This window comes from Mercenaria mercenaria, chromosome 13 (genome assembly GCF_021730395.1).
Source record: "Mercenaria mercenaria strain notata chromosome 13, MADL_Memer_1, whole genome shotgun sequence".
Taxonomy (NCBI): domain Eukaryota; kingdom Metazoa; phylum Mollusca; class Bivalvia; order Venerida; family Veneridae; genus Mercenaria; species Mercenaria mercenaria.
The window spans coordinates 78,938,735-78,954,580 of NC_069373.1; the positions used below are offsets into that span (position 1 = coordinate 78,938,735).

Below are 15,846 nucleotides of genomic sequence, written 5' to 3' on the forward strand. Positions count from 1 at the left end.
GTCCCTAATAATTTTTGGGGGTCCACAAATTATTTATCTTGAAAATGGACATTATTACTATAAAAATTTACCCTAAAAACGAATGAACTTAATTTAGATAGCAGTTGATTCAATATTTTGGAATGGTATCTTTCAAAATGGCATGAGCTTCTCAATTCAGACCGATTACAAAAGGTGTGATAGTCTTTTTGTTATGATCAAATAGGGAGACAATCAAAATCCCCTTGATCAAAATCCCCTACACTCAAAAATGACAGGGTGTTACAAAATCCCCTTCGTACTTTTGCAGGGGGTATCATAATCCCCTCTGTGATTTTTACTTATTTCATCATGTTCAAATACAACTATATACAAATTAAAAGTCTATTGCATAAAGCACGTAAATACAATGCCGTTAGCAACATAATGTAATTTGGAGCACTGATATCTATATATCTATAATGTTAATCACAGAGGGGATTATGATACCCCTTGCAAATGTGCAAATGGGATTTTGTAACACCCAGTCATTTTTCAGTGGAGGGGATTTTGATCAAGGGGATTTGGGGGTAATTACCGGCAATTAAGGTGTCACCTCGTGTCAATTATATTGTTCACAGTTTTATCTCGGTTAAAGATAATACTCGATCCTTAATTAGTATCATAATTTTTTGTGATTTATTAATATTTTTCATCAAAATACTTTAAATTTATATGAAATTAATTTTGTTTAATAAAAAAATAAACCATTTGATCTTTTACGGAACGTAACGGCACTTTTAGATTTTAGCGATGACAGTTAGCGCGGAGAGTAGTTTCCCTTTACCAAAATGGCGAACATCGATAACAAAACTTGTTTTGAAGTTGGAAAATCGTCTATACCTGTGTATATGAGCACCCACGATTCGGGGATGGTCCCGGTGGTAAAAAACTGCGCATTTTACATGGGTATCTGCGCAAAAGAGGCTTCAGTGCAAAGGAGTTTCGTGACCGATTTTGCGGGTCCAGTGGACGCAGAGGCACTAAAAAATGCGAGTTCAAAGCAGTAAAAGCGCGTCAGAGACGCAGAAAACCTGCGTCCGGGAAAACCCTGACTACCAGCTGCTTTATGCCAGACAGTCCCGAGCCTGTGTAAAGTGTGAGGGGTCACCATTGAAATAAAAATGTAAAAACAATCTGCTGTTACAAACATTTATTTGTTCTGCAAACAACTAATGTTTTGAATAAAATTTAATGTCAAAGCACCTTTGATATTGTATTACGTAATAGTTATAGTATGTGTGAGAGTGTGTTACCAGTATATATCAGAGCTAGGGGTACATCGAGGGTATTTTTCTCTGCACATATCGTCGAGGCCGGTAGGCCGAGACAGATATGTGAAGAGAAAAATAACGAGATGTACCCCTAGCTCTGATATATCCTGGTAACACACAAGCACTACATATTATAACTGTTTTATCGCATAGTTTATCATTAAAATTTATATATCATTTACATATAAATTTGTTTATTATTATTTTTACTATTTTGATTCCCTTTCTGCGCCTCGCTGACTGAAACACTAAAACTTCTGTTTTAGAAAATGTGTTCCCCAGATAAAAGTACCCAACAAATTTCTGCATTGGTTTTAAATCTTTGCATTTCATTGGCCAGACATATTGTAAAACTTGTTGTTTTGTTTGTAAAAAAAAATCAAAGAAAAAGAAACATTTGAGAAATCTCAGAATTTCATATATTTCATGTATTTCTGAATTTGGCAATAACTATCAAGTTTTTGAAATATTCTAGTTTATTTATTCTTTTACTTTATAAATGTAGGTGTTTGTGACAATTCTTTCTCTGTGAACTGTAAACTGGAGCTAAAATCATCTTTTCTTTGAAAGGAAAAAATTATACTCCCTTGATAGGGCCTCAATAGAGAAAAAGTGTTCCGATATATATCGGAACAGTTTTACTGTGCTGATATATATCGGAACACTTTTTTTCTTATGAAACTCCATAGAGATTTCCGTGTTGATATATATCGCAACAGTTTTGTAAGATATCAGCACAGTTTTGTAGTAATAATGTGTGTTACTATGTATAACATGCTGCAAAGATCAAAGGAAAATTGCCGCACTATGCGATAACTTTCTATAGCAAACTTGTAAGTTGAATCTATTGAAAACAAAATGTGAGTAAGACAATCTTTAGACAATTTAATACTTTTAATACTGTCACTTTTATGAAAGGAGTATTATGTACAATAGTATTATTTCCCGAAAAATATATATTTTGAAAAGTGTCTAAAAAATTTGGACACAATCATCGTCCATCCACCCGTGTAGAAAGAGAAAAAAAACGTTAAAGATTATCGGTAATTATTCAGTGATAAACTAAGTAACGTTGACCTTGTTTTCATGATCAATTTACACCCCCTCTAAGAGCTAAAAGAAGTGTGTCAGTATCTTGACATCTGAAGCGGAGATCAAAGCGGTATTTTTGCTCGAGATTGTCATGGCATTACGTCATGTTTTCGCGCCATGTGACACATCACTGTCTGATCGTACCGCATCGGTTCTTAAAATTGCTGAGAAATAGAAATCAATAAAAAATTTCTTCTTTAATTTGTTATCAAAAGCGAATATGCTATATCCCGTATAAAAGGTAAATGTCTCAAACGATAGTTACTATAGTGGATATCCTACTTCTGTGACCTATTTGCCCTCAAGGAATTTACATTATTGTTTGACAAGAAAAACTTTTAAATTGTTGGTCAAAAAATACATGTACAAAGATTCATTTAAAACTTATTAAAAACCGCAGTGACATCACATTGCTTTATTTTAAAATCGCATTTCTACTTACGTTCACGAGGTCACGTAACCTATTCTGCCGCACTAACAGAAATCTGTTTGCCAAAAATTGTCTTACTCCATGTATTGTAATCGTAGCCGCTTTTTCATTATTTAAGATTTTTTTATTCTGTTTGTTGTACTTTCTGGTCAAAAGTCTGAATTTTAAGCCCATAGTATTCATCATTTATTTACTTTAGAAAGAAATAAGTAACTAAGATCGCGCTGTTTGAATTTTTACAAATGATTATATGAAAATTCGACCGTTTTTATAGAATTTTGCCTACATTTCTGTCGATATCTTATTAAAATCATTATAGAATTCAAAAAGTATTATTTCTCAAGGGGTGTTGAAAACTTGAAGCGAAAATATTAAAAAATGAATGCACTACGCACGGTTTTTGTGTACGTGTCGATGTAAATTAGATGTTACGATAGGTCACACGTGCTTGTGGAATGGAAAATTACCGGCATGACGTTTGATATCTTTATCTGTTTCCAGTCAATCCAGGTAGCGACTGAACCATCTCAAAGTTTGTTGACGTTTTGTAGATGTAATTTCTGAATTTTGTAAAGTAAGGGCGTAATAAAAAACCACTCGCCCGATCGGTCGAGTACACAGCGAGGTCCACTCGTCCTACTCAGACTTAACTCGCCAATGCGAGCAGGCGAGTGGAATTTTACACCCTGTTAATGCCGATAAATGTACGGCAAAACACGATATTTTGCACGCGTTAAACTCCCTTCCTGTGAAATTACGTCCAGGTGAAAATACACTAATTTTATTTTCTTTGGGGCTGTAAACAACCGACCGGCGGAAAAAATAAAACAAAACTCGGGAAAGTGAATTTTAATTTTATTCCACTTTTGCAATATTTAGGACCGGCGCTCCCGTAAAACGAAAAATAAAAAAACTCTGGCCTAAGCTACTTGCACGTATTGGTCATGTCATGGTAAGAACAGCAACAAGATTGGGTTTCCCCGACATCAGACATTTATTATGCCACTGTCCTGGCAAAAGAACTATAAGATTTTTATACCTCTTTGTTCTGGCATTACAAAATTAAAATATTAAAACTATCTAGCTTGTCATATTTCAAAACATTTACGTTCGTGTCAAATTCTTGAAATTCGGAAACAGATATTTATTCACTTCGAACAAGTGCATTTCAAAACGATCTCTGATTAAAGACATTTTGAAATCAACAGTTAAGTCAGTTCATAATATATTTTCACAGATAATCAAATTTCCCACCACTCGCCTGTCAATTGACGCGTAATACTGTCACTGTTATGAAAGCAGTATTATGTACAAGCAAATTTCGAATATAACACATAGTAGACAAATAATAATCTCATGTACATTACGTTTCCTTTGTAATCAATCATATTTGTTCTTCTTAAATTTCGTTTTCACAGCAGACATTTTTCTTTCAGGGTAGTTTAGTAATCACCACCACCTAGTTGCTCTCCATAATAACTGCATCGATAGTAAAAATAATCACAGTCTAGCCCTTACCGTATTTTCTAAAAATGTTAGGACTAGTTATTTTCACTTTCTCAAGACTTATTTCCCGAAAAATGATTATTTTATAAAGTGTCCCAAAAATATGGACACAATAATCATAATCCACCCAGTGTTGAAAGCGTAATAAAAAGCGTAAACGATTACCGGTAATTAATCTGTTGATAAACTTGGTCCTTGTCCTTGTTTTCATCATCAATTAACACCCCCCTCAAAGAGCTAAAAGAAGTGTAGGTATCACGGCATCTAAAGCGGAGATAAAAGCGTTACAGTTGCCCGAGATTGTCATGGAATTACGTCATGTTTTCGCGCCATATAACACATCACTCTTTGATCGTACCGCCTCGGTTCTTTGAATTAATCAATAAAAAAGTTTCTTCTTTAATTTCTTAAAGCGAACTCAATAGCCTGTATAAACTGACAGTAAATGTGTCAAACGATAATATTGTGGAATCCTACCTCTGTGAGCTATTTTGCCGCACTAACATAAATCTGTTTGCCAAAAGTCGTTTTACGCCATGTATTTTAATTGCTGACGCTTTTTCATTATTAAAGATTTTTTTATTCTGTTTTTTTTTTTTTTTGTTTGTTTGTTTTTTTTGTACCTTCTGGTCAAAAGTCTGAACTTTATGCCCATAGAATTTATCATTTATTTACTCTTAGAAAGAAATAAGTAATTTTAAGATCGCACTGTTTGAAATTTTACAAAGAACTAGATTTCTAAATTTAAATTTGACCGTTTTTATAGAATTTTGCCTACATTCCTGTCGATATCTTATTAAAATCGTTATAGAATTGAAACTATATTACTTCTTAAGCGGTGCTAAAAAAATATTGATGCGATAATAACAAAAAATGAATGCACTACGCGCGTTTTTTTTTGTGTATGTGTAAACAAAAGTAACGTCGAGTGATGGAAATTAGATATTACGGTAGCTCGCACGTGCTCGTGGAATGGAAAAGTACCGGCATGACGTTTTGGTTTCTTTACGTTTAGCGGGTAAATTAGATACTAGACTTGTAAAATTATGTCCTTTCTTCAGATTGCCTTCAGGTTATAAGCGGTTTGATTGTCGTCTGCATCCTATGGCCTTAGGCAACGTTATCGGCATAGTTGACACGTTTTCGGAATTCACGAAATGATAAAACAGTCGCTTTATCGATTTCTACTAGCCGACCGCGGGTTATTTTCTCACTTGCCATAATTATGTACGCATTTGTTAAATAAAATAATCGCCAGTTGCAAGCACCAAAATAAGTTTTTCCCTTTGATAAGAAAATAAAAATATTTTTTTTCTCTGCAATGCAATAAAATTATTTGAGTCGGGGCAGTTTTTTCGGGTCGGTCGGTAAAGGTCAAACAAACTTAATTTTATTTTAAGCCTAAAGATCTTGGGTAGGTATATAAGTTGAAAAGATGAATTCTGCCGATTTGAAAGATTTATTTACCTGCATAACGTATTATGCTCAGGAGAAGGAGCCCATTTTTCCACAGTGACATCATGCATACAGCCTTTTCATCACACTGAAATTATCAAACACAAATTAAAACCATAGTACATTTTTTTCGTCTACCAAAGGCAAGGCCATTTCAATCTGACTAAAGTACATCTCCTATTACGCTACACTAGGATCTGAACACGAGCTACTGATAGCCTCGTTCTGATGACCCTTCCACTAGCCAATCAAAAGCTAACTTACAACATTCTGCAAGCTTAAAAAAGCCTTGGTTTTTGATATCTACAATTCTTATGTCGTAAGATGTCAGATAGCCGGTTAGCTCAGTCGGTAGGACACTTGCTCTGTAAGCGAGGGGTCCCAAGTTCGAGCTCTGGACTGACTACAAATTTTTCTTACTCTTTCACATTCGAACAAGTCGTCTGATTGGTTCAAATAAAAATAGATTTGAGAAAATAAAAATAGCAATATTGGAAATCCAAAATATACAGAAGACGAATGTGAATGGGTCATTCTCAGATCTTCGTTTAGAAGATCAAGTACTTTAGTCAGATTGAGGCCATTTCAACTGTTCAATCTGGTTTTGTCTTTACCTTACAACTTGCAATACCAGTGGTTGGGTAGGGTATTTTGATAACGGACAAAATGATTCTTGATCCCTTAAATCAACTAGGGATATTCAATTCTGATGGGCAATTGAAGAAATTTAAAAAAAAAAAATCTGTACTTCTACCACTGAACAAGGTAAGTTGGTTTTTTGATAATATTCCTGTTAAACTGCATAATCTTCTATTATAATTGAAAACGTGTGCTGTTATTTTCTTATGATTAATACAGATGCAGGAAAAATAAATCTTGCTTCTATCTTAATTGATTTTGTCTATTTGCAATTTTGCAGACAACATACATGATATAAACACTGTGACCTTTTTACAATTTCTAAATACAGCTGTCACCTACATATGTATTTTTAGCCTTAATTGCTTATTTTCATGTACCGCTTTACATCAAGAGGTTACTGATGATATTTATTTACCTTGGATTGGCCACAGGACAGAATATCTATGCAAACTGTTAAAGTAAAGTGCTGATCACGGCATGAATTTCTTCCAACTTTACCGCACTAATTTTATAGTATGACATCTTGTAAAAGCTAAATTTTGCCAGTAAACTGCTATATTATAAATGGGACAACTGTGCATTCTATGAAATTCCAATGGGCAGTTATTTAAGTCAATTTGTAAGTTGTGCATCACCCATGGCCTTCCCAACAACTGCATTAATACAGGTGAATTCCATATAACAGGGCTCGACAAATTCTTTGAAAGTGAACCATTCTGCTTGACAATCTGATAAGAATTTTCTCTCGTTCTATAACAATTTGTACTCATCCTGTATTTCACACAGGAAAAACATTTTTATGGACAGCATTTATTTCCAAGTCCATTGAAAACAATGAATAACGTTCTAATATGACTGGCAATGCTCAAAGCATCAGAACGATTTTATGGATAATGCTGATGTCACCTCTAAGTGATATTTAGCGCCATGTATCCATCGAGAAACAACACTTCCAAATTTGATCAAATATTTTACTTAAAAACATGTTTAAAACAAAATGTCACATAGCACAACTGTCTTGATTAATTCATACACAAACTGAGTTGGTTATTTGCTGTGCAGAATTATTTGCCATCATTTGCGCCCTAATGGAAATATTCTGCAAGACGTATCACCATTTCCAATCCTGGTGTGTATAAACAAAGGAGCGTAACGACCTACCATTTGGCGCCATATATGCACGAAGAAACAGTTGTATTTTACAATAAAAGACATTTAAGAAATCGAAATAATTTATAGTAAAACTGTTTTTGAACATTATTTAAACACTCCAGCCATTAACGAAATGATTGCACTCTGGCTACACCCTCGTGAAATTATTATGCCCAACATGTAACTGGCCATCGTATATAGTGTTAAAACTCGGTTGTGCTATAAATTACTAATAAAATTGTCAATATGCTACATCTTTTCACATTACTCATTGAAAAGGGTCGAATCTTTCCTCAACTTAGTTTTTGCAGATGTGTAATTTCTCAGCAAGTTCACGTTAACTTTGTAACTTTCATGATGACAGATACATTCACTGTTACTTGGTCTTGTTGAATTTTTCATTACAACCAAATGTTCTGAAGATAAACACTAGACAGAGTAGAACTGTTGATGTTATTATGCCAAAAGTTCTCCCGGAAGTAACTTTCATGAAGGCAGCCATCTGTTCTTGTGGCTGAGGGTAGTTTACCACTTAAATGGCAAATACCAGAGGCGTATACGTTAAATTACTACTGCCGAAGGCTAGAATATGTAGGGTTCTAAATTTAGCTAAAAAAAAAAAACACAAAAATTTTCTTCTTCGGTAAAGACGCAACTACATTCTTCGCGCATGCTCACCCCTATTTCATTTTAACCTGCGTTTTTTTGTTTAAATAGTTAAACACGTTACATATACTCAGTCTGTAAATTTGTTGACTGAACAATCTTTGAATTTAAATATGGATTGACTATTTATTGACATTATGTCTGTAAAAAACGAAATCCTAGACCCAATATACCTGTAGCTTTTAGCCTGAAAACTCCGATGTAATGTTTTCAAATAATGCAAAAATCTGCAGTAAAGACAACTGAGCAAAAACTGTTTCATTTACTTTGTGTCCAGAATTGTTCTCATACCTCCTACATTTCTGAATATCCACGAAATCTCGACTCGAAAATTTCTTATATTTTCAGAGATCTCTATTTATGAGTCATCTGCTTCTAACCTTCTAATGAACAGTGACTGGTCCCTGTAATCGTTGAACAGATGCTTGTTACGTTTATTTGAATCTTTCTAAACTGAACATGGTGCAGAATTTTTACTATTAAATGGGAGAAATCTTAAATAAAAATCGATCACAAATTATCCTGACCGTCCGCCATTTTAGAATTATTACTTCCGGTAACAAATCTGTTTAGAACTCGGATAGTAAATATTTTGCGGCCCAGCACCTAGATCCCATAAAATATTACATATTTTTTGTTTTACTCGGTAATACGGTATTTTATTGTCAAGAGAAGGGGATAAAAAATTTTATGCTAGATATTTTATAAAATAATAATTTATAATAGTATATAGCATAAAAATATGAGCCCATTCCCTGTGATTCCATAAATTGATAGCGTCATTTGATCTGAAAGGGAAATTACAACGTTTATCATATGATGATCGTGTAAAAATGTTGACAAAAAAAATCGCGACAAGTAACACAAGGAAACCAAAGCTTAAAATTATTATATCATTAGTTGATATACTGAATCTTTGCCACAAGTGACAAAATAAGGTTTGAGGCATGACCAGTGAACGCATCATCTGATGTTACAGAATTATATAAATGACACGTGCACTATAGACTGCCGAGTGACCATTTCAAATTTCTACTCTGCACTAACCAAGTAATTTATTAAAAAATCACTGACCTAAACGTTTAATAACTAATAAAGTCCTTGAATTATACAAGAAATTGCTGAAGTGGTTTAACCAGAAATAAAATCCTATAAATATCCAATTTTTTAGTAATATTCACCCATTCTGTTAAACATTAAAGAATACATGTATATACTATATACGGAATGAACAGTGGTCGATGAATCAGTACATAATGGTTTATCTTCCTTGTATTGTTAAAACGCAGCCCATGTGTTACACACAAGACCTTTAGACCGGACCGGACCGGACATAGGTTTTAGAGCTAATTACTCACAAACTTATTAAATTGTCCACGTTTCAAGAGGCATTTGAGCAAAACCAAACTTGAGTGTGAAGTGCTCATGCCTGGTTCATGTACGCGGATTTTCATGAAACTTGGATTACTCGTCTGTATTCAGTCGGTAAAATACTAATTGATTTATGTTTGCCTCTTTAATTTCTACCTTTTTTTAAAAAAAAAAAAACAACATTACATCACCATTTCCGCCACATGACAACTTCTCAGTCTGAACAGGTGCTCGTCCTGGAATTATTTTACGCGTAGGCGAATAACTAGCTTAGTAGAACCACCAACTGTACCACCAGCCAGCTAGATGGCTTTGTCGCATGAAATAATGCGAAAATACCCAACTCAGGCTTCAATCACGGTGAGGAGCCATGCCCGGTTTTTGAAGTGAGTGCCGTTGACAGCTAGGACGCGAAATACCCATATTAATTCACAGAAGAGTCTGTGCGTCTTCGTAGAATATTCATTTCTTCTTCCTGTCTGCCAAGTTTAAGCTACTACAGCTTGTACTGTTGTTGATATTTATGATGTCCATCGTAGAAGAATGGTGGAAATTGACTGTTTTGTTCATTCATAATTGTAATTTCATGAAAAGTTTGTGCAGCAAGACCACATCAACAGTAAGGCTATTAAACTGTTAGGTCACAGAGAACATGTCTTCTGGTTAGAGAATATGCGATGCACATTATGAAAATATTTGTTTAAACGCATACGCTTATGGACAATCCTATGAACTCGAAAAGTGGCAATCCCGGAAAAAAACATGAACAAAAATGTAATAACTTGAATAAGAAAAAGGCGCGGTGCAGATGTCAGTATTTGATAAAGGTATTTTAACTACATGGGATAACTACTTGAGATTATTTCTAATTGCAGAATTACACGGTGTTACACTTACCAAGAAAAATATTCCGTTTCAGGTGTGTATCAATTAAGCATTTTTTGATGGGTAAGATATTAGTTAACAGATAATCCAAATCATATTTTGTACTCGAACATTCACTGAAATTTTGTAGTAATAATATTTCACAATTTTCATATAATAATATCCATTTTTTAAAATCTTTTATAAAAACAAATTTAAAGCTTTAAAAGAACAGTTTAACTTCGTCTTTACAAGGAAGACAGATGACTAAATAAAAACGTAATGTATTTAATTAATGTATTAAATTTTTGGAACGTATACTTATGTTGTCGGAAAATTTAACCTTAACTCCATTCTAGTGGTTTTGCGTGAGCGCGTAAGTTTGTAAAGCCCGGGTCAGAGACTAATTGTTACTAATACGCTAATCTTCTATATGTGGTTTCACACAACATTGAATTTGTGAATGAAAATTTATTTTCAAGGTGTTGAATTGTAACACGATATAGTAAAATTCACACGACATTCGATTGTCTGTTGAAAATCTCTTAATCAGTTTGAAAGATCTATGTTCATAATACCTGTATACATGTATATATCTATTGTACCTTTCAAAATAAAGATAAAGGAAATGAGATAATTATATATGTATAGGTTTGTATGTCTTTTCTTTTCATTTAAATAGAAGTTGCAAAAGAAGATATGCCACACCACGTCTTTCAGCAGACAGGCAAGAGAAAAAAGTGAAAGTGGAACCAAAGGTTAGAAAACCTGAATACGAAGTAGCTGATACAGCAAATTTACTTGCTGAAATATCGACTGACATCTGACACGTACAAAGGCCGCAGTAAGTGAAGGGACACTAAAGATCATGTACACCATCAGAAGTCCTTCGGATGTGATTTTAAATCGAGTTCCCGTGTAGGTGCCTTACACCTTTTCCTTTCCCTCTATAGAGCACCTTGCAAAGAATCAAGTACAACTTCTGAAAACGGAGTACATCACCATCCTCTTAACTGTTTCTTGCACTATATCCTTAGTACGGAATCCTGTTCGTGCCAGTTGTAATGTCGTTCGTGGCGTTTAAGTCCTCCAAAACACCGCCCATATGGGAAACTGGCGGTTACAAAAAAAATATTCATCAACAAAACAGCGTATAATTGAAAAAAAAAATGGAGGACATGGTCACGAGGAAAGGTCGTTCTTATAAACATACAAATTCATATCGACAATAAATTCAACTCTGTATAACAGGATATCAAAATCATGTCCTTACAGAATAGCAAAATAAAGTTCTTGTTTCCGCCTTTTACAGAATGGCACGTGAACCGAATCAAAATAAAACATGACAACACAGATTGAAGTTTTGTTGTATATTTACGAACCCATTTGCACGAACAGAGACTTCGCGAGCCTTTGTGTTGCTGGCAAGGCCAATGCCACGTATTAAAGCACTGAGCGCATCAAGATAATTTCAGCCCAGTTATTTCTGATTGATTGCGCCAGACAACATACCGTTTGATAAATGTCATGTGGTCGTATTTTAGTTATTTTACTGCATTAATTATTGTAGAAAGGAGTGAGCTTGGCGGGAACCGTAACCATGTTAAATAGGTTCAGTAACCGATACTATATGTTTATCATTTCAGGCGGGAAACGATTCCATGTTAATTATTACAGACGGGGAGCTGCGTGCGGGAAACGTTCCATATTAATTATTTCAGACGGGGAGCTGCGTGCGGGAAACGTTTCCATGTTAATTATTTCAGACAGGGAGCTACGTGCGTGGAAACGTTCCATATTAATTGTTTCAGACAGGGAGCTGCGTGCGGGAAACGTTTCCATGTTAATTATTTCAGACAGGGAGCTACGTGCGGAAAACGTTCCGTATTAATTATTTCAGACAGGGAGCTGCGTGTTGGAAACGTGTCCATGTTAATTATTTCAAACAGGGAGCTGGGTTTGGTATACTTGGACTCATAGTTATTTCAAATATGATCAGCATCTATGTCCGCCATCATGTTGATATAGTTCCTCGATTGCTAAAGGTTTGGGTGGTGGAGCTTATCAAATGGCATTATATTGGACAAAGACGAGCACTCGGGTACGGAACCAACAAGGCAGCTAGAGGATTTTCTCACATTTACATTTTCTACAATTTTACGAAAAATGTTACTCCTTTCAAGCAAATATTGACACTATACGCCTTTTAGACTTAGGTGTTTAATGCTAAATAAAATAGTGTTTGAATTAGTGTAGTTAGATTGGAGTGAATGAACAGCGACAGAAACTCGATGATTGGATGATTTCTCTTGATGAGAATGACTGGATAAACAAGGTGAATGAATGCAAGACTATACAAGGTGAATGAATGCAAGGCTATACAAGGTGAATGAATGCAAGACTATACAAGCTGAATGCATGCAAGACTATACAAGGTGAATGAATGCAAGACTATACAAGGTGAATGAATGCAAGACTATACAAGCTGAATGCATGCATGAAATTGAATTAGTGGATAAACGTATGAATAAACAAGTTTAATAAATGAATTAATGTGTTTAATGAATTAATAAAGGAAAAGTTGATAGGTTGATTGATCAAATTAATGAAGAACTTTAGAGAACGAAAGAGTACACTAACTTAGTGAATGAAAGAATGTATTGGTAAAAGAAAGACTGAAAGAATGTAAGAAATTAATCAGATGAACAAATGAACATTTGTGTTGAATGAATGAACAAATTAATGAATGAGTGGGAGAATGAATGAATGAGCATTGTGAATTAGTCAATTTAAGACTAAATGGCTGAAAGTATGAATGAACTAGAAGATGCTTTTGTAGAAAAGCGCATGTCTCCGCCCACCCCCCACACCCAATGCATAGTAGTAATAAACATGAAGTCAATAGGGGACAGGAGCAAAAGTCCAAGGGACACCGATGGTTGGCTGCAATAAGAATCATCTACTCGGCATGTCTAATCATCCCAAAAAGTTTCAACATTCTTGGCCTAGTGGTTCTCAAATATTGGATTGGAAACTGTTTTTCATGTTCTGGCTCCTGTGACCTTGACCTTTGATCGAGTGACCCCAAAATCAATGGGGGTCATCTACTCTGCATGTCCAATCATCCTATGAAGTGTAAAGGTTCTGGGTCAAATGGTTCTGAAGTTATTGATTAGAAATGGTCAACATTCTGGGCCAAGTGGTTCTCAAGTTACTGATCGGAGTTTCCCATGTTCAGGTCCCTATGACATTGATCTTTGCTCAAGTGACCCTAAAATCAATAGGGGTCATCCACTCTTAAGTCCCATCACCCTATTTAAGTTTGAAGGGTCTGGGTCAAATGGTTTTCCAATTTCTGGCCCCTGTGACCTTGAACTTTGATCAAGTGACCCAAAAAACTATAGGGGTCATCTTGTCTACGTTTCCAATCACCCTATGAAGTTTCAGCATTCTGGGTCAAGCGATTCTCAAGTTATTGATCAGAAACGGTTTTCCATGTTCAGGCCCCTTTGAACTTGACCTTTGATAGAGTAATGCCAAAAATAATAGGGGTCATCTACTTTGTAAGCCTCATCACCCGATGAAGTTTGAAGGTTCTAGGTCAAAGGAGACATAATAAACAAGGTGACTAATATTATGTGAAATAGATAAATATGCACTTTTTTTTTGCTTTAACATCACACTGGCACAATTATTTGTGGTATGGTGACACTCCAGCTTTTCATAGTGGAGGTAGACACTGGGTGTCCATCCAATCACTTTTTCTAGCACAGGTCGACACCTGGGTTGAACCACTGACCTAGCAAGCTGGAAGGCTTCCTCACAAATGCAGACTGAAAGTAAAACACAAAAGACAATCATGTTCTATAGAATTTTTATTTTTTCATGTATAATTATGTACATGACTGAATACACGATCTAGATCTAGGGCATATTAACAGATAAACTTATAAAATTCAACTTAGTACAGTAGTCTAGACTATGAAATTGACAATTATTTGCCACTTTGAACAGTATTATAAAATGTCAGAACAATATAAAACAAAGTAATACAAAAATATTCCATTTAGAAGAATGTGTTTTATGTTAATGTCTTTTTACCTCATTAATGACAAAAGTGGTTAAAAAAATTCATGAAACAGCATGTTTCAATATGGCAACTAAAAATGAATGCAAGCACAATACAGTGAAACACTGCTCGCATGGGCATTCATGACTGGAGCACTCGGGTTTACTTGATCAAGTCGTACGTCCCAACTGTTTTCCTTAAGTTGTAATTTGTTTGCATCACTTGTAACCCTGGATAGCTTTATCCTTTTGATCATCTTGCTACCTCGAACAATGTTTTTATGTACTTAGCAATACTGTAGTCTACAGTTACAACCAAAGTACTTTGGTTAATGGTCAATACAAAATAAAAAGAATTTTGGACTTACTTTTTTTTAACTAATCAGTATGCATTTTTTTCTGAATTTGTATCAATTTCCTAATAACTTATTTTCTACAGAGGAACACTTTCATGAAAGCTTTTTGAATAAAGATAAGGAAACAAGAACTAAAATTTACTAGGAACTTTAAACAACTAACAGGCTATCATGTTACATACTAAAGTGCACTTAAAGAAATGTACCACTATTTAAAAAGTGTTGCTGAAATTATCTTCATGGCCCATATTGATCAACATTGCAGTCTGAAATCTATATATAGAATATAAAATTCCAATATCATGTTTGCTCTTTGAAAGTTTCAAGCTTATCTGAACCACTCCCAAGTTCCCTTCCTGAAAAAAACCAGTGCTGGTATCATATAAGAAGGCTTGATAGTGACCCAAGTGGAGCTCAAACCTATGAACAAGGGTCATTAGACCACTGCTCCCCTATTTTGTACTCTGCCCTTTAAGTTTGAATTTCAGACTTGTAATCTGAATGTTAAAAAGTATGGGCCATATTTTAATATGAATCTAAAACCTACTGACACAAGGAATGAAAATGATTTGAAGATGAAAATATACAAATTTATAATTTTGTGCAAATGTTTGCCGATTATGATAGTCAATCGCAGTTGTTAATATTCAACGAATGTTTTTAAGTGGACAAACAATATTCCAACAATGCACTCATGTATTACTTGAGAAGAAATTCTGACATATCATCAAATATCATCATCAATGCCATTTTTTAACAGTATTTCAAATATGTAACGGCGTGCAGTTAACCTAACCAGTGTTCCTGGATTCTGTACCAGTACAAACCTATCCTCCACAAGTAACTGCCAACTTTCCAACATGAATCAGAGGTGGAGGACAAATGATTTCAGACACAATGTCTTTAATCAAATCACGTAAAACATACGGCCCTGCAGTCCCGTAGATCGGCA

The 15,846-nt window shown here is 34.7% G+C and overlaps 1 protein-coding gene and 1 long non-coding RNA gene across 8 annotated transcripts in view; one reads left to right on the top strand and one right to left on the bottom strand.

Moving 5' to 3' along the window:
* Positions 1 to 10,728, bottom strand: part of LOC123529770 (tyrosine-protein phosphatase 99A-like) — a 68,375-nt gene extending 57,647 nt beyond the window's left edge. For 4 of the 7 annotated variants that reach the window (XM_053522428.1, XM_053522426.1, XM_053522427.1 and 1 more), the window contains exons 1-2: positions 8,527 to 8,799; positions 5,788 to 5,863 (exon numbers count right to left, since the gene is read on the bottom strand). In XM_053522428.1, the coding sequence (XP_053378403.1) occupies positions 5,788 to 5,842 (55 nt within the window). In that variant the 5' untranslated portion in view covers positions 5,843 to 5,863; positions 8,527 to 8,799. Of the gene's footprint in view, positions 1 to 5,787; positions 5,864 to 8,526; positions 8,800 to 9,309; positions 9,442 to 10,503 lie in introns of those variants that run through there. The other 3 variants (XM_053522425.1, XM_053522424.1, XM_053522423.1) reach the window with 3 other exon arrangements.
* LOC128548068 (uncharacterized) lies at positions 10,014 to 15,437 on the top strand. Its single transcript, XR_008366886.1, has 3 exons — positions 10,014 to 10,525; positions 11,153 to 11,388; positions 12,117 to 15,437. It is a non-coding gene; the product is annotated as an uncharacterized LOC128548068 (long non-coding RNA).
* Positions 15,438 to 15,846: the final 409 nt, after the last annotated feature.